The sequence below is a fragment of the Desmodus rotundus genome, chromosome 11 (assembly GCF_022682495.2).
Source record: "Desmodus rotundus isolate HL8 chromosome 11, HLdesRot8A.1, whole genome shotgun sequence".
Lineage (NCBI taxonomy): Eukaryota > Metazoa > Chordata > Mammalia > Chiroptera > Phyllostomidae > Desmodus > Desmodus rotundus.
In genome coordinates this window covers 74,281,449-74,301,082 of record NC_071397.1, presented here as the reverse complement: position 1 = coordinate 74,301,082, position 19,634 = coordinate 74,281,449, and the positions used below count along the sequence as shown (strand labels likewise).

At 43.9% G+C, this 19,634-nt stretch overlaps 1 protein-coding gene across 5 annotated transcripts in view; it reads right to left on the bottom strand.

Annotated features, from left to right (window-relative positions):
- Positions 1–11,540: 11,540 nt before the first annotated feature.
- TRMT11 (tRNA methyltransferase 11 homolog) overlaps positions 11,541–19,634 on the bottom strand; it is a 49,849-nt gene continuing 41,755 nt past the window's right edge. For 3 of the 5 annotated variants that reach the window (XM_053914277.2, XM_053914276.2, XM_053914278.2), the window contains exon 13: positions 11,549–12,482. In XM_053914277.2, the coding sequence (XP_053770252.1) occupies positions 12,315–12,482 (168 nt within the window). In that variant the 3' untranslated portion in view covers positions 11,549–12,314. Of the gene's footprint in view, positions 12,483–17,131; positions 17,680–19,634 lie in introns of those variants that run through there. The other 2 variants (XM_071219654.1, XM_024551861.4) reach the window with 2 other exon arrangements.

Genomic DNA, 19,634 nt, shown 5'->3' with positions numbered 1-19,634 from the left:
CCAGGGGGTTCATCCTCACATTAAAATCTGAGAAGCTCTGGTTGAAAACACAGAAATGTCTATTATAACACAAGTTTAATTTATTCTTTTTTTTAATTCCCCAACTGCAGGATGTTTTTATAAAATTAAACAAAACTTGGAAAAATATTTTATTAATTTAAGTTCCATTGAATTTGGATAATTCAAAATAATACCTAATAAGACTTCTCCTGCATTCTCAGGGAAATTTAGTATTTCTATATAGTGTCCACATGGTATAACATGGTTTGGTCTAGATATCTAATCCTTGACATACCTTCCCATATTAATTTATATACAAAGTCCATTGAGCCTCTTTTTTATCCTCACCTGAGGATATGCTTATTGATTTTAGAGAGAGAGGGGAAGGGGAAAAGAGAGGGAGGGAGAGAAACGTCAAGGTGAGAAACATCAATCAGGTGCCTCACACTCGACCCAATGGGGGACACAGCCCGCAGCCTACGCACGTGCCCTGACCAGGCATCGAACCTGCGACTTTTCGGTTTACAGGACAATGCTCCAGCCAACCGAGCCACACCCAACAGGACAAGTCTGTAATTTATTTTTAACTAAAAGTAACCTTTTCCTTTTTTCATGTTATAAAACAAAACATGTTTTTATAGAAAAACCAGAAAATATTCATAATTAAAATGAAAATCAAACTAATCAATAGAATAAACATAAAAACTAGATTTCCCAGTGATAACCACTATGAAACAATGGACTACTTCCATATATGTAACATTGCTATCAATAACAGATTATACAATGCAATCACAGCATACATACCCTTTTATTTATTATAAACACATGTCCAATAAATATTAATTTGTATTTTTATTGGCTAAAGAAATTGATTTATTTATTTACATCAGCCAAAGTTTCATCAGGATACATCTCCAATTTTTCTGAAGGTGTTATAAAAATAGGAGCTAATTGTTAGTTATCCTCTGGGCTTGATTCAATTAATTTTTGTAAGGCAGCATTACTTATTCATTTTATTAATCTGTATTCACCTCCGGCCCTTTGTGTTCATTAATACAGTTAAGAAATAAATTTGTGGAGAAGGGGGGTGAGTCTTTATACAGATCGATGAGTAAATAAAACTGAAATCAGGAGTACTCAGTGGCCAAGTGCCATCGAAGCGCCATCACTGATGGTCACTCAGTGGACTGGCCTGTGCTAACATTACTGTTGTGCATCTGACAGATAAGTCATCCACGTGTCCTTTCTCATCTCAGGCTAGTTCTTAACTCACTCAGGATGTACTAAGAGCACCTGAAGACCAAAGTCATAAGTTTAAAACTAAAAAACCCATGGAGGTCAAGATGGATGTTACCTGTATCCCGATGCTGTTTAATCAATATCAGCCTTTTCAAAGATATGCACAAAATAGAAACAAATACAGCAAGGTGAGAGAGAAGGATTATAAATAACATTTGAACAACCTTACATTTTTTTATACCTGCCCGAAGAAGCCAGCCCCGTGGGTGAAACATAGGGAAAGCTGCGGTGATGTGGTAAGTGCCTTCCGTCCTCATTAAGAACAAAATTGGTTTTCCACCTCGTGAACCATATTTAGATTCCTTTGCTCAGCTGGGGCTTTTTGGTTTCAATCACCAAAGGGAACTCTGGCTACCTTAGGGAAATAAAAATGAACTGTATTGTAAGAATACGGAACAGCAGCCAAAGAAAAAGCTGGACCTGCAGGCCTTGGGCAGCACAGTGATCCAGGGCACTGGGATCCAGGCAACAGTAGTCCTTCCAGCCAGTACAACACCACAAATGAGCATTAGATTCACAATCAGAGAGTGTCTGATTGGCCCCCCTTGGGCACATGCCAATCCCTGGCCACTGGAGGGGGACCTTGATTGACAACCCACCAACCTGTAGATGTCTGACCAGGGAAGTGCTATCATGAAATGAAGGGCATACAGGTGCTTGGGCAGGTGAAACCACCCGCTGTCCTCAACAGCCACTAACTTCTCACAGTGTCGTGGCTCCACGTTGGCTCTGCATGGCAGAGGAGACACTGGCAGAGTCAAAGGTCAGGCTGTACTGGTTACAGGCATCAGTAAGAACTGAAAGAAATGACTGATCGTTAGTTCATTCTGAGAATTGTGATGTCTGTGACAAGAATGAGGAGGAGGGGGGGTGGAGAGAAGGAGGGGGAGGAGAAGAAGCAACAGCAGCAGCAGCAGCCACAGCCTGTGATTGACTGACTCCCAATAAATGGTTTCAGAGAAAGCAGGCCATTTTAGTTTAAGTAAACAAATGATTAACCTTGATAACCAAAGTTTAAGAACTCTGTTAATGACTTTAGTCATCTTTCTTCCCTGCCAGCAGACAATAGTTGTAACATACGTGGTATTAATGGAAACTTGTTTTGAGTTTGGAGCTGTGCTTATCACATTTTAATGTCCATATAAATCACTTGGGGATCTTGTTAAGAGGCAGATTCTGATTTGGCAGGTCCAGCAGGAGGCCTGAGAGTCAGCATTTCTAATGAGCTCAGGGGGATACTGATAAACAGCAAAGCAGCAGAGGGCTGAGCCTCCCTCCCTGCGGGCCAGGTGAGGAGGCTGTGATTCTCCTCGCACAGCACGCAATCCTCGTTCAGCAGCTGCACGCCTCGCCAGCATTTCCAGTAACAGGAGGCCACTTGCTTTCGGGCAACTCTTAGAAGAATATGGTGGGGAAGGAAATTGAAACTGTCCACTGAAATGATACTTGTGGGTTGTATTCATACAAGTGCCATGGACTGAATGTTTGTATCCCCTCAAAGTTCGAATGTTGGAATCCTAACTCCCAATACGATGGGAGTGAGAAGTAGGGACTCTGGGAGGTGCGCAGGTCAAGAGGGTGGAGCCTCCTGAATGGCATCAGTGTCCTTGTGAAAGAGGCCCCGGAGAACTCGGCTGTGCCCGGTGAGGGTGGGCGCAGCAAGAAGACGGTTGTCCGTGACCCAGGAAGGAAGCAGTGTCTCACAAGACTCTGAATGTGCCAGTGCCTTGATCTTGAATTTCTCAGTCTCCAGATTTATGAGAAATCATTTTCTGCATTCTGTAATAGGAGCCCAAGCAGACTAAGACACCAGCCGATCCCATTCCCCTGAGCACAGAAACCACACGAACAATGCGTTTGTCCTCTGATCTGAGAGCAGACAACAAGAGGTCTATTGCACTCTGGAAATGCTGCTGGACTCAGAACTCCAATACAATGACTTACCGCAGCCTTAAAGCGGGGCATTGTTTGTCGTCAGAGTTGGGGGATCCATTTCTCAATCAAAAGGAAAAGGGGGAACTTTGAAACGACTCTATTGTGTGCCTGCTGGACGGAGCCCAGGCCTTCTCCTCACCCCGGCAGGGACTGGCCACATCCTGTGAGCAGGGCTGGCCCAGACCCTCTGGGTGCTGTGAGGTGTTTTATCTTCACGTTGTCACAGATGTGCTGAGTGACGGAGCCTGGAGTGAATGGTCTATTCTGTCTTTAGGGACACAGAGTCAACAGTGTTCTTGTAGAGCACTTGGCCTTCCTTGCCTGCAGGGGAGGTGGGGGCACCACACACCACCCTCTGGCATTTTGCTTCCCTTGGTGGACAGTGGCAGCTGGAGAGCCAGTGATAAGATAGAAGTAAAACAGAAACAGCGAGGTCAGGTCCTGAGGCGAAGCATTATTTTTAGAGACTGCAGGTAATTGAGTAGCTAACCCTTAGGGGGAAAACAATTCTTCAATTTTTAAAATTGAGTTCTTGACCTAAGGTTCTGAATTTAAGAAATAGGATAAAAATCCTGCAGTCAGGTCTGGGTTGGGTCTACAACAGGAAGAAAGGAAGAAGAAAACAGAATCTGCCCATGGAGCGTAAATGTTACAGTGCATTTGAAATAAATCCACAGGGTTTACAAAATCCTTCTCTGCTTCCGGACAGTCCGCGTCTGTTCTGTTTCGCTCGAACACTGGAGAGCATGCGGCTGACGAAAACATCACAGTCAGCAGAAATAGTTCTCGCCCACAGTTCCATGGACCATGCCTTTTTTCCTGATAAATTTTCTTCCAGATAAAGTTTCTGAATATTTTCTCAGAGCTGTCCTTGAACATGACTATGCACTGTTCCGTGTCCATAGAGACCTTAGGCTTCTGCGAGAGGAGGATTTCATGTCATGCAATCAGACACGATGATGAGGCATTGAGAACACCCAGAAGAATGGGCCTTATCCTGGAGAGGCCTACAGTCTACCGGAGACAAGAGCTAGTAACTCCTGGTAGTAAAGCATAATGGTTGGAAGTACAGATATTGCATCAGATGTAGGTTCAAATCCTACCTCTAACATTACTCACCATTTAACAGGTCATTTTGCTTAATCTCAATTTCTTCCTCTTTAAAACAGATATAATTCCTGGGGCCTAGAATGGTCATGAAAATTAAATATTATATATAAGAAGCACTTATCACAAAATCAGCCTATTAAATATTTAGTACAGGCTAGTCACCATTACCATCAGTATTGCAGCTCATAGAAACTCCTACTCCCAGCCTCTGCCTTCTACTCACTAATTGCTTTTCCTTCTGTTCGTACTTTTGTTCTGTTTATAAGAGCTGTTATGGACACTCCCTTTAGCCAGATGAATGCCTGGTCTAAAATACATTCAGAGAGTAATGAACAGCATTCTAAAGAGTGTGATATACTCTTGGCTTGTATCACCACTGGGACCATCCTAGGTCCAGAATCTTAGAAGTGAACATAAACTTAGAAGTCTGGTAACTAACCCAGTTTACAGTAGAGCTGTTACCTGCCGTGTCTTTGGCCACCAACAGGGACAGAGAGGTGTCAATAGAGAGCAGAGGTGCAAGGAGCCGATATATCCAGTGGAGCATAAAGGAATAACCTCACAATCCCAGGCAGGCCCCCAGGCCTATCTGAGGGGCAGTAACAAAACCCAGCCAGCTCGGGCCTCAGCGCTGGCCCCGTCCTTTAGAAATACCACCGGGAGAGGGACCTGCCCAGTTAAGCCTCTCAATCCCTACATGCCCTTTAGCAAAGATGCTCTGGTAGGAAGACTTTGAAGACAACCAAGGCAATAAGGAGGTAATCTCTTAGACTTCTAGGTCTTGACCTAGCTTCCTTGAGTTGCATTGCTGTCAAAAACCTAAAACCATCTCGCATATAGATGGTGGATTTGACTGACTGAAGGCAATGGTATAAATGACACATTTTCTGTGTTTTTCCTGAAGACGAATTGCTGCCTAGGCAGAAGCATTTTAACTATTTTAATTATTACCAAACCCATTACAATGCTCCTGGTGTCTGTGCGTTTTATATGACTTGTTTAACCAAGTCCGTTTGGTTCATTGGCCACTATGATTTCTCCTACAATTACAGAGCTCTAATTTATATTCAACACTGACCAAAAACCACCAATACCTTACAATCAGCAGGGGACTCTAAACTTCTCAGAGATACCCTAACAGAGCAACTAATAAAACCAGCGTCTCCATCCAGATATTCCAATATGATTCACCAAAACAGACTGTTTGAAAGTATCTGATTTTCCCCTAATACATGGAAGATAAGTGACTTTGAATATAACCTAAGACACTTCAGTCCCAGCATCAGAAAGTCAAGTCTACCACAGACACCATCAGAAGTTACCTGTGGAGCAACCTTTACTTCTGGCCACAGGGGATGGAGAAGAGGAGAGAGGGAGACAGGGGGCAGCAAAGGCTGGCTGACCTTGGCCATTCTCCCAGGCAGCCAGACGTTTTGTTGAGGCTGCTTTGTAAAGCAAAGCAGTGCTCAAAACAAGCTTATCAATCCTTTATTGAGTCTCAGGAAATCAATAATTGTCTCTTAAAAAAAAAAAGAAACACACCGAGGACAGAGCTTAGGGTTACTTCGATAAACTGCTCCAGAGATCACTGGTCCTTCCACATCACTGCAGCGCTCTCTCTATTTGGCATCACCCAAGTCCCAGAGCTCCTATCTGCACTAGACGCAGGCTTTCCGGGGCCAGGTGCAGGGACACACGAGTGAAAGCCCGCCTTATCGCCACTCCCGGCTTCCTATCTTCTGTGGATAAACCAGGGCTCCAGCCCCAGACTATCAGGCCAGCTCCCCTTCACACACGCACATTGAACGGGACATCAGAGTCTGCATTCCTATCCCAAGTACAACTTCCTCTGAAGTAGATGGCAAGCTTCACCTCAGGGAGGACGGTGATATCAGCCCTGAAATAATAGCCCTACAGCAGTCTGTATTTTCTCCCAACTCACACATTTTCAAAGGAGCCTTGACCATATCTCTCTTTGATGGAAAACCTCTACAAACCAGAAAGGAATCAAGCAGCCCAGAAAATAAGCCTCCACTGACCCCAAAGGTGGCAGATCACGCAGCTACAAAAGGAGTCGCATTCTTTGCTTAGTTAAGCATCTGAGAGAGGCCACCCCTTCCTGTCAGTGAAGAGAGACCTCAAGAGAGGATTTGAAAACTGACAGGAAATAAATCTATCTTTTATCCTTCCCTGCTGGGCCCACAAGCCCCTCCACATCTTTGCACTGGAAGCGAATGAAAGAGTTTCTTGGGCAATCTCCTGGGCAATTCAGCTCCTGCCCACGACAGGCACGACTGATGGGTTTAGCTGTAGGCTCTGGGTTTTCTCTTCCCTTATAAACAATTTTTCAAAATGCATTCACATACATCATCTCAGTGGATTCCCAGTCCAAGGGAGATAGCTAAGGAGGCATTATTATTTTTTTTTATTTTAATAGTGAGAAATGGGCAAATTCAAAACTGTCCTGATAGGGCTGGGAGAAACCCCCTGACTCCTAGTTCTTTGTTCTTGCCATTGTCCCACAAGGGTGTTGCAATTATGGCTTCGCATTTGGACCATCTTCACTGTTTGTCACTGAACTAAGCCATCTGTGGCAGTGGCTGTCTCCAGGGCAGGAACTGGGTGGCTGAGGGACCCAGTGGGAGGGAAAGAGAGGGAGAGGAAAACTTTCCACTGGGTAGACCCTTTTGAACTGTTTTGAATTTTAAACCATGCCAATTTATTGCCTATTCACAAATTTTAAATTAAAAAATTTTTAAATAACTGTAGAACTTTATAGAACACTGAGGAAGCATGAAAAAGATGGCTGTAGAAATTTATGGGAGGAAATAGGAACATGTAAGACAATGGTTAAAGCATAAAAAGAAACAATACACACTAAGTGAGAAAACCGTTCAGTGGCTCTAAGATTGAATGTATTCCCCACCCACCTCACCTCCCCACCCTTCCCAGCCTCCCTAGTGCCTCACCCAGAGGACAGTACTTGGAAAGGGGTACAGCCTGGTTTTGGGTTTGGTCATTTTTTTTGTTTTGTTTTAAGTATTGGCGTTTAGAACTCAGAGTAAATATGTCTTTATAATTTAACAAAAATCATTTTAATCAAGGACTATGTAGTTTTTCAGTCTGAGAAACACTTGTCATCATCTTCAGCCCAGGGTGGTTGGTATATATCAGTCACACGGTCAATTGGAAAGAGAAGTAGGGAATGACAGAGGGAGGGACCAGAGAGAAAATGACAAACAAGGGCTACAGGGACTCCAGTCTGCCCTCCAAGTCTCAGTATTGACAGGTGTTAAAAGAAGAGGGTGACTCAAAGCAAGAAAACAAAGGCTGGATGCTCTTGGTCGGTGGCTTCAAGGAGATGGGAGAGGGAAGTGCTGGGTTTTCTGAGCCATTTCCTTCAGGGCTGTGAGGAGAGAGAACCATGGATCCCGAGGGGAAGTTCTGAAATAAGCAACAGTGTTTGCATCATGAGCCATTTTTTATTTACGACAGATTCCTTGAGGTTGATCAGAAAAATACCCTTTATGTGTACTGCTAGGATTTCAAAATCATGGCACTTCAACAGCTCATTTGTCTTGGGGCAGAGAAGCAACTCCCGGAGACAGGGTTTGTGATTGTCCTCGGAACTCAGGACAGACATGAGCTGGCAACCCACCCTCTGCAATTTCATCGGCTCAGCCTGCTGCAGGCCCACCCCGTCAGCACTGTGCGAGGAGCAAAATCAATACAAATCGCCTCCCTCATTGCGGGACGCCAACTCCCGACTATTTCCTGGCTTGGGAGCAAGCATCTGTCAGTGGGGGTCAGGGAGGTTTCTGCTGCACTTATCTGAGAAATCTTTGACTGTGTAACAGGAACCTGATAAGGGTTCACAATGAAGAGACTGAGGCTTCTGCTTTGGACAGCCTTAAGTATGTAGCTCCGGGGTCATTACCTGAGACCCAGAACCAGGAGAGAAGCAGCCCCTAGAGCAGTGGCAAAGCCACAGACCTCTGCCACAGGACCCCTGTGTCGAGCAAGGGGAGCCCTCAGCCACAGGGCAGTATTTTGTAAGAAGCTCCAACTTCCTGGAGAGCCTGACATCATCAAAAGCGAGCGAACTTCACAGGGGGGAGCTTCTCCCAGGATCAAGTCCAGACTCGGTAGCAAGGCGTGTAAATCCTTTATGATCTGGCCCTCATTCCTGCTCCAGCTTCATTTCCTGTCTTCTTCCAACACATTTAGTTTAGCTCTGGGCAGAGAAACTACTTGGATGGTTGTCCAAATCTGCTTTTCCAGATGCTGATGCCGATGCCGCTGGGGGAATCCCTCTCCCACGCTCAACACCTGACGTCACAGGGCAACGTCGCTCCTTCTTCAGCAGTCTACTTAGGTCTCACCAACTCTCAGAAGTCTTCCTTGACCCAGGCTTCTCCCACCCCCTCGATTCGAAATGAGAATGTTACGATTATTCAGGTTTGGTGAGACCAGCAGACCAAAAAACAATTGCCATTGAAAAGACAATTTGTTCCTTGAAGTTCCCAAGAGAAGAGGGCAGGTCTTGCTATGCAGGGCCACACAGGGATGGTCAGCAGGCAGGGCGGAGTGAGACAGAAGCGTGGGATAGAGTCTTACTGGGGTTCTGATGGGACGAGATGAACAAGGCAGGGTGGGCAGGCTTGGAATGGCCTGGTTTGTATAGTTTCAGTGGCTCTGGGGAGCAGGGTCCATCCCTAGTTGCCTGGTACCTGGCTCTGGAGCAATTGCACAGCGGAATAGTGGCCCAGGGTATAAAAGCCAGACAGGGGGCAGTGGCACATGTGGGCCCTGGGCTGCTTCGTTTGCACACATGAAACGTTGGCTTGCAGGTGAGTCTTTAGTACCCCCAGGAGTTGGCCGACCCTGGGAGGAGCAGTCTCTCCAGCGTCAGCAGGGCCCCAAGTGCCAAAATACAAGAAAAGCCTGGTTACCACGCCCCACCACTGTTAGAAGTGGCTACGGGCTCCTTTCACTTACCCTGGGCCCTCTGAAGAGTTTTCTTTTTTTATTGATTTGAGAGAGAGAGAGGAAGTGAGATAGAGAGAGGGGAAGAGATACATCGATTTTGTTGTTCCACTCATTTATGCATTAATTGGTTGATCCTTGTATGTGCCCTGACCAGGGATCAAACCCACAACCTTATCATATCAGGATCATACTCTAACCAACTAAGCTACCTGGCCAGGACCCTGACCATTTCAATTGACTACTTAGCTCTTTGGTTAATACCACCTCCAGTCCCCAGACTATAAGCTCACAGAGGATAGGGCTGTGTCTTTTTCATTGGTGAGAATGGCAACGAGGTCCACAGAGACCAACTTGACAGGCTTCCCAGTCCAGCCCTTGGTTCTGACAGACTAGGTAACATCACCCGTAGGACTGAGTCTCCTGGACCACTTACAGCTAGTGGGGATGCGCCGTGTCTGCCCCGGGGGCCTTATTCATTACACAGCACCATCTTGCCCTTCTTCTTTGGCAGGGAACCCACTTAGTGTTGTTAAACTTCCTCTCTTGGGGTTCAGAAACCCAGGCTGGAGGCCAAAATTTGGTTGTTTTCAGGTTCTTGATCTGTTTCTCCAAAACTAAGAAAGAAAACAAGCTAACAAAGGCAAAATCAAAAAATAATTTTTTATTCATTTATTTTGTCCCAAACGATAAGGCTGTTTGTAAATGTCAAAGGAACTTAGGACATGTCCTGGCAGAATTTCTGTGTGAAACTGCCAGCCAGTCAGTTTAGTCCACATTAGTGGGGGCTCCAGGACAGGGTTTCGGCTGGTCCACAGCAGGAAAGGGGCTCTGTCGTGCACTTTACCAAACACGTGGATGTATGAAAAGGGATGGGGGAAATAGGAGTTTGTGGCCCAACATTTTTTAGTAAGTGAAAAAACAAATGAAGCCCCGATTTAATTTAAAATGTCCCCATATTCTTGCCTACCCTGTAATTTTTATGTCGCTGCCCAAAAGCTATGTAGTTACTTAAATAAGAGGAAGGAAAGAGAAGTATTTTTAATTTTAAAGGATAAGGAGAGGAAAGAAAAAACTCGGTGTTTATTTTTCCATATCTTGAGTCCAAACCGTGGTGGCCTGTGTGTTTCTTTAGCAGGTTTTTCTTAGAAGCAGCTAAGAGCAGCTTATCAGTTTCTGTAAGCCCAAACTCTACAATGTAGCACATCCACCCGTCCACTTCAGTCAAAGCACATCATTCCAAAGCTAGTGTTACTCTCTGCAGCACAAGAGAGTAATTTTGTCTTATTAGTAATTCGAGTACAAATTTCTTGTAATAAAAACGTGCAATTGCCTGATCCAATTTCACGGGTATTTGGTCGTGCCAATTCTCTTTGCTAAATGCACATACCACGCAGTGGGGAATGCAACAGAATGAGCCTTAGAGCTGCAGAGTGGGCCTTCCGTCCGTGGCTCCGTGTCCGAGAGATCGCTGCTCCTAACGCAAGCAGCTCCTGTCCAGCTTTGCTCCTGCGACTCCACGGCTTGCTGTGCAGCTCCCTATGGCCATTCCAGAGATGCCTTGTGTGCAGGATGTCCAAACCTAAACACATCTTTTTCCACCATTTTCTATTCCAGTTTGGGTCATGCCATTCACCCAGTCTCCCAACCGGAACCCTGGACATCATGCCTTACTCCTCATCCCTGTTCCCAATCACTAGGACCTGCTTCTCTTCCAAATATCTCCAGGCAATCTCTCCTACTGCTCTAGTTGTGCCCTGGATATCGCCAACCTTCTGACTAGCATTTCAGCTGGTGGACCCAGCCCTACAGTATCGCCTTCCCACTAAAGATCTGAGATAGCTCTTGGCATGGTAAGGGGGTATAAAGTACTCCTGCCATACTTTATAGCCTTACCTTGTTGATTCCCGCTTCATTAGCCACACCTCAGTGGCTCCGAACCGTGAGGAGTTCCCTACAGACCACGCTCTACTATGCCTTTGCAACAACCAATCACCACAGCCTCAAAACATGTGTAACAGGACAAGTGGAGCAGCACGTGCAACTTGTTTTACAGCGGTTGCCATTAAAATAAGGTAGAAAAAAAGTTAACGTTTTGGGGGGATCTAGGGGAAAATGTAAAGAAAAGGAGAAAATTAATTCAAGAGTAAATGAGCTGAAATGTTGATGTTCCTGCGTCAGCATCAATAATAAAGCACACCAGGTAGAGGAGTCCTTTCGGACTGGACTGTCACAGTACCCTCGTCGGTGCTCGGTTTTAGAAAAGATGCCCAGCTTGAGACTCAAGCTGTTACTCACCCATTATCTCTTGAGTTGAAATGCACCAATTAGAAGACTCGGGTGTCTGACAAAAGACAAAACACGGCACTGTTCAGAGCTAACAACAGAGCAACGGACTGAGCCTTTCTGGGAAGGCTCGGTAGACTGCCAGAGAAAATAAAGAACAAATGCAGAGACAATTTCCAAAGCTCAGAAATTCTAGATGCCTGTGGATGGTAGGGAGCACAGGAAGTCTATCAAATACCTTGACTGTCGGCCCACGGCTGAGTGGCTTTTGCAATAAAAGGTGTAATACCATTGTCATACCAAATGGTCCAGAAAGCCAAACACGTGGCACCGATCAGTTTCCAGGGCCCAAAATGGTGTGGTTGGAGTCAACCGACCGGACTGGAACAGCCACACTGGAACCTGAGAGCGTGTCAGCCTTGATGACGCACAGACGAGAGCTTCGAGTGGAGGCAAAGGTGTGAAGTCATCCATCTGCCAGGAGCAGGCTGGGCACTTCATGGACTGTGGTCTCCTTCACCACAAGGCAACCAGGTCAGCTTCTGGCAGGAGACACAAGCCTGGCACTGGATGGTAGCTCTGCACCAGAAACATGATTCTTGACTTCACATCCCACCTTGTAACAGTGCCTGCACTGCCAAGGCTGGGACAATGGTGGCCCCAGGCAACCAGGGCGGCAACCGGGTAGCGCTGGCTCAGCTCACAGCTTTATTCTGGCTGTTTCTTTGGAGGATGACCTGTAGTTCTGTCCTCAGCCACCACTTCTGTCCACTGTTTTTAGCCCCCAAGAAAGGGTGTCTTTGACCTGCCAAATCTGCAGTTTTCCACGCGACAGGCAAAAACCACAGGTCATTAGCAACAGCCTAAGAGACAGTAAAAATGTAACCAGGCTTAGCAAGGATGGTATTGGCTGGAGCTCTGAGAATGGCTGAGTTCTGCCTACTGAGCAGGCCAACCGCATCCCTTTCGGTTCTGTATACCTGGCGCTGAGACTCGGCAGCCAAAGCGGCCCAGTGACCACCACTGGGCTTCAGTTTAGCCAATCCGTCAGTGAAAGAGGTGGTAGGCATTTAGAGGACTCTCCTAAATGCAACCTAAATGTATTTTTAAACCCCCAGAAGTAATCTTTATTCATCAAAGACACCATTGAGCCAGTGCCTTTGTTTCAGGCAGTGGAATTTTCCCCAGACAGCTGCCACTTTTTCATGTTGTATGTATCCAAGATGCCAATGCGGCCAGAGCCGGCTGCATTCTTGGATGCAGCGAGTCCGTCTGACAAGTAAAGCTGGTTGGGCCCTTCCCACTTTGGTAGTCATGAGGCTGCCAGGTCCCCTCCACAATGAAATTATCAGGCCCTACGGCTCAAGTGTTCAGTTTTGCCAAGAGCCCAGTAGTCTGCTAATAGTTGTCTTTCAGGAGGGAGAGGGGACAAGGGAGATGGAGACACTATCCCTGGCTTTCAAGGGCCCTCACACATCCCCCCAAAACAGTCTAGGACACAGGCAACTGATGCCTCCTTAGAAAAACCTACAGAAATGTAAGACATCTACGGAAAATTTTCTATCAACAAGTATAAATCACAGAACAAAATGAAATGAGGCAGAAAAAAAAGATTTTGTTGTTTGTGTTGAAAGCACTCAGACTTGTGGTGAGGTACTCCAATCCATAACTTATAATCAAATAAGCAAGTGTTAAGGAGCTTCTACAGACTTCTAAAGCTCACCAGTACCAGCGCTGACCATCTCCATCCACTTCACAAACTTGTAACACATTAGTTAAAATACTTGGGCAATCCATCAACTGCTAGCTCAAGTGCCATTTACATTTTCAATTTTAATTTTTTTCTCAGCCAATTTTTAAAAAATTTGACTAGTTTCACACGTAAGCCCAGCTAATCTCCACTGCTGGATGTCAGACAAAATAGAGTTCTTCCAGTAAGCCCTCAGGAGAGATTCCGAAAGGCTTGATAAAGGAGAGGTTTTTAAAGTCACAGAGGTCAAAGCAGATTCCTTTGTAGGCAATTCAGTCTGGCATCACGGCAATACGGTCACCTTAGTAAGAACATTCAAATTCTAGACCCAAACCATACCAAGTACATCCTAATAACCCAAGAAATAGGGCTAGCAGTCACACGGAGTGAAGCTGGGTTATCTCCACATTCACCTATGAAGCCCCATTTTGTTCCGCGGCCCACCTTCTTCAGAGACTGCCGTGACCATTTAGCCTCCACTCCCCGAAGAGCCTGTCTGCAATGGCTTACAAAGGAAGGGATAGGAGCCAAATTCCAGGCTGGCCTCAGTTATGTCTAAGTGTCAATTTGCTTGTCCCACACAGTGAAACATGTGAGCATCCTGAGGCAGATCTCTCTGAAGGGAACGGGGTCAGGTTCCCTAGGAAGCTTTTTCACCCCGAAGGACAGACAGGAATGTGCTGTCTCTATGAGTCTACGGCTAGATAGAATCACAGATATGTTTATCATTCCATTACAATTCTTTACACTCTAGGCCTTATGTTCTCAAACCACTGTTTGAGAGAAGAGCTCAATGTTTTAGTAAAGTACAAACATCATCAGTCTAGTGTTATTGTGTCCGTGTGTATGTTCTGGATTAAGGCACTTTTTTTTGTTTGGATTACAAACCACATTACTTGATAAATATCTGAGAAAAATGGGAGTGGGGGAGTTGGAAATGAAATTAGACTTTCGCTTATCCTATGAATACAATCCTTCTAAGAAAAAGATTCTTTCAAGTGTTTAGTTTTCTAAATAACTTTATAATGGAGCAAAACCATGCTCTTGTAAAAAGAGCCAAACGTCCTTAGTCTGGTATAATATTCCCTTTTGGTCAAACAGAAAAATCAACAATAAGGTCATCAATTTTCTCAGCAACACCCAAGTCCATTTCTGCTCCATGTGTCACTAATGTATGTGTGTATTTACTCCCTGTTTTATCAACAAAGGACTTTTTCCCTTCTATCAGAACCATTAACATTAGCTTAGTTCCATTGTTTTTTCAAGGGATATTTAGTAAAATAGTGTAGAAAGATTATCTCTGTCCCCAAAAAAGTCACCTTTAATGTTCAATACATAGACACTGTGTTTTATTCCGTATCTCTTTGGACTAGCAACAGTTGATAATACTTGCAGCATAAGATGTCAGCAGTTTTTCTAACCCAAATGACTAAGGCCTTTGATTTAAGAGCTGGATTTGCTTATATTGGCATCTAGATAATACAACCTTAACATCTAATTTCCTGATGTTAAAAAATAGTCAAATCCCTGCTTCTTTAATTATAGTAAGAGCATAAAACATATTACCTCAAAAGCTATTTCTATGTCTAAAACTTCTAGGGCACATTTTTCATCCAATAAGATAAACACATTCACTACAATGCATCTGGTATGTTAAACTCACACAAATTCTACTTCCCCTACCAAGCTTGAAATAAAAGTTCTTCTTAGTTGTAACATTATTCTGCCTTAATATGCAGGGAATCTCAAGTTTTAAGCAAGATTTCTCCAGAAGGAAATAGTGGTAACACTGACTTACCTCCCAGAATTTAAACAGTTTGAAAATGTTTTCTTGCTCAATCTCAGTATTTAAAGAATTACTCATAAGGAAGTTAGCGGTGAGCTGGCCCAAACCTGGGTCACTCAGGGCAGGAAGTGGCCGAGAATCTGTAGCAGATTTTAAAATCTAAAACTCTGCTGGCCACTTTGGCTAAACATACCAAAGACCACCTACTCTACTATTCCCTCCCAGCTCTCAGAGCAAAAACTCCCACCAGAATAGATAAGAAGGAGGCTGCTTCCGATGAAGCACAACCAAGGTAACCATCTGGAGTTTATGGATTTTTAACATATGCCAGAAAGAAAATTATAGATTTTGTCATATAAACATGAAGTAGGCTAGCCCACAGACCACCTAGGGTTCACTCACAGATCATACCATAAACCAACACTATAAGAACTACCCGAAATGCAGGCATTTTGCTAGGCGGTATCTTTACAAAGTGCAGAAGAATACACATAAAACTGAAGCAATCGTGGAACTGATCTGCAAAACCTTATGCAGAAAGTAATAATATCTTGGAGCCAGAAAACAAAGTCTCTCTTTTTAAAAGATCTGACACCTCTACTCTAAAATCAAAATTGAGTACTAACCCTAAAGTAACTACTCAAATGCACACTCTGAGCATTTCCGCAATGGGAGACCGAGCTTGCTGATAAACATGAAAATACGCCTCATAACAATGAAGAATCAAAGATTAGAAGACCTCAAGTAGTGGTAATAAGAAATAATTTCAAATACTTTTTGAAATGTTGGATAATTTTTAAGGACAAAGGTACTACAACTAATGTTGCAATGTTTCCAGAACTAATTGGACTAATTTTTGTGACAACGAAATAATGGTCTAAGGCTAAAATCTCTGTTTCGTTTACTGAATTTATTGGGGGTGATGCTGGTTAATAAAGCCGCGCAGGCTCCAGTGCACGCCCCACAGCACATCACCTGCACGCCACATCGTGCACTCACCACCCACAGTCAAGTCTCCTTCGGCCCCACTTACCCCCACTTTGCCCGCCTCCACCCCCTTTCCCTGACTATCACCATATTGTTTCCCAATTCGGTCAGCTCAAACTTGCCCCCCATATAACCTCAAAAACCTTTAAATAACATGGTTTATAACAGAAATACTGAAAATAAATCATCCTTGAATACTTTTAGATTTTCCCCAGAGTATCACAAATCACATCCAGAAACCCAAACAAAACAATCACTGGAAGGTTTGAGATCTGCCGCTGAATGTGAGCTGCAGGACAAGAACAGGAGACAGAACTAAGTGGGGAGCCTGCTCTCTGTCTCCCTGCTCGGGCAGCGCTGCTCTTTCAGAGGTCCTGAGCCACGCACGCTCAAGTTGCAAGTCAGTACAGGCCAGCAGTAACACCCCGTAACAATAATAATAACATAAATAAAAATAGGCTCTGGTTGGAGGGAGAGGATTCGTTTACTGCTGCCTGCTGAGGTACATCTGACCACCGAGAGCAGGAAAGCTATTAGCATCCTGCAGTAATGGGTGTAGTGGTTTTCAAACAAGATATTTTCATGATGGACACAATGTGGACTCAGCAAAGTTTCTCCTTCAAGAAAAATATAGCTTCTATTTCAAAGAGCTCTGATTAGGCTTAATACCATTAGGAAACCATCAAGGATTTGTGTTGTTGTTACTGCTTTTAACTATCAGTTACTTTCTAAACCAAAAATTGTGGGTAGTTAACTTGACCGACAGTCAAGGTTTAGGAATGCAGGAGCAAATCCAAGGTGCAGACGAGCTTCAGATGTGGACGGGCCTCAAGGAGTTTGAGAGCCTTTTAGGTTGTCAGGTCCTAGCCTTTCCCATCAGCACCATTGTCATTGTTATGACTTACTTGTCTGTCATTTATAAGTAAAAATTCATTTCCTTCATCACATTCCCCCTGAAAAGCACTGAATACCACACACTTTTAGGAATCCTCGGTAAGCTTTATTAGTGGCATTATAAATCAATTACAACCAAAAACCAAATTAAACAAATCTACCTAATGAATAAATTCTCAACCACGATTAACTGCCTCTATTTGGTAGATAGCTGTTTAAAAAGTCAACAATATTAGTTCCCTTTGTAAACTAATTACCAAAAATATAACTGTTTTCAGTTTTCATAATACAAATATAAATTAAATAAGGTTCAAAAGACCACATTCAACGAAACAGTCTATAAAACAAAACTAATTTTAAAAGAGTTGTTCAATTTACTTTGTAGCATTTATTTTTGTTATATAAAATTATTTAAAACAGTACGTGTTTTCTGTATCATACATGAAAGTTCACATCCAGATGTCTTTTCTATCAAATCCTTATTCTTTTTCCATTGTCAAGATGTTAATTTTCACTCCTGGGCAGACTTTTCTTCCTTGGCAACCCTTTTTGTTAGCCCACTGAAGTATCTCTCACGAAAGGAGTTATGACCTTGGTACGGCAGACACTGACCACTTAGCAGATGTGAATACTGGTCCCGGCTCTGGTTGGTTGGAAAGTACAGAAAACAGAGATGTTTCAGTTAATTTCCTTAGTTAGCTTGCAACCAAAGCGGCCATTCACTTTAAGCCGTATCTCACTTTCTGGAGCGTACTTGTTTTTCTATTGTTTCATTCCCTGACTTAGAAATAAACCACCACTTTGTATGTGTCTTGCCCGGTATCCCAAGTGTTTTCACCTGCTTCACCTCATGTGCTCCACACAGTCCTCTGCACAGAGAGGACAAACCCTTTTGACTGAGAAAACAGAGACCCAGAGAGGACAGATGATCATCCAGGCAGCACGAGCCGAGACGACCACATGCATCTTCTGATTCCTAGTTCAGCACAAACCGACATCATCTATGACTGGAAGAATTATCAAAGAAGGAAGCTTCTATTCCCAAGGTATATAACAACAAGTTATTGCATTTGTATAATGTCATACAGGTAAATCAAACTGCTCAGGAGTGCATGTACATTCAACTAACACAATAAACTACACCTGACAACGCAGAGTTACCACAGTGACTTCCCCACTGTCAGACTCAGAGGCAGGTAAGGACCAGCACTCAGACGGACACCTGACAAGCGGAATGAGGGCAGCATGTTTTCAGGCTTAGCAGACTGAGAGGCAAAGAATGAAAAGTCAACTTCTCACCCAATGTCACTAGGAACAAATCTAATTAGAAATAAAATCTCATCTCCCATGTACCTCTGTAAATTTATATTCCATTGCACGTGGGTTAATGTGCTTCTGAGAACTGGTGTGGAGACACAATGAGAAAACAGGAAGCCTAACTTTTTATCCTGGTTTCAGTATCAAAATGGTATCTACAAACATATCTGGAAAATAACAATCCTCAAACTATTTTCACATTTTTCCTTATTCCTGTATGAGATGCGTATCTTAATCCTTTCCCTTATAGCTAACATTAATAAAAGCCCAGGCATACCCAAAGTAAAACTATGTTGGCTGACTTGTTTATTAAGGAACTATTTGCCACAGAATTTCTTTTTAAATGCACAAAAATCCAATTACTAAACATGCCCAGATTTTCTGATTCATCAGAAAAGACAAAAGGTAGCTACCACACTTCATGGCACTAAGTCCATCACAGCCCCCAATCCCTGCAAGCTCACACACGCAGGCCAATGGTTCCTAACCGCAGGCTGTACGATCTGGTCAACCTGCAGGTATGCGATTACAGAGTACCAAGCGAAAGGCAGCATTTACTGGGCATTTACTACGGGCCCAAATCTATACTAAATACTTTATACGCACTACCTAACACAATCCAACCAGCTCTCAGAGATACACACACTATTATGGCCACGGACAGATGAGGAATTATTTAAGAGTACAGGCCCAAGATAACACAGCTGGTAAATGACAGAGCTAGAATTTGAATACAGGTATATCTGACCCTAGAGACTATACCATTAACTACAACATAATAAGGGTTTCTCTGAAAGAACTTTTTCCCTGACATGGGAGGAAGAGTATCTCTGGGAAGGAACAGGTGACGGACTAAGACCTACCCAGAAAGGAGCCAAGTGGATCACAAGTGTGATTCACTAAGTTCTAGGACCTAAGAAGATATATTTCGATGACACAAAATTTTCACACCAGGAGGAGACTGAAGGAGCACAGGGATGCCTAGAAGATACCACAGGCCTAGGAGTACAGGCGACTTCAGAGGAGGACTCAGTCTTGTCCCCATCCAGGACTATAACGGGGACAGGAGCAACACAGGACAACGTTCCAGCACTCAGCCTCGGCGCGTCAGCTTTTACCAAGCCTGAAAGTCCAGAAAATTTGTCCAATTCCTGAACTACATTGGCTTAATTCTGGAAGAAATGTTCTTTAGTTGGTTACGTTTAAAGCTAAGTTTAGACACTGACATCTCTCCTGCTACTTGACTTCTCACACTCTCCCTCATTCTGCACCTTGTTATCC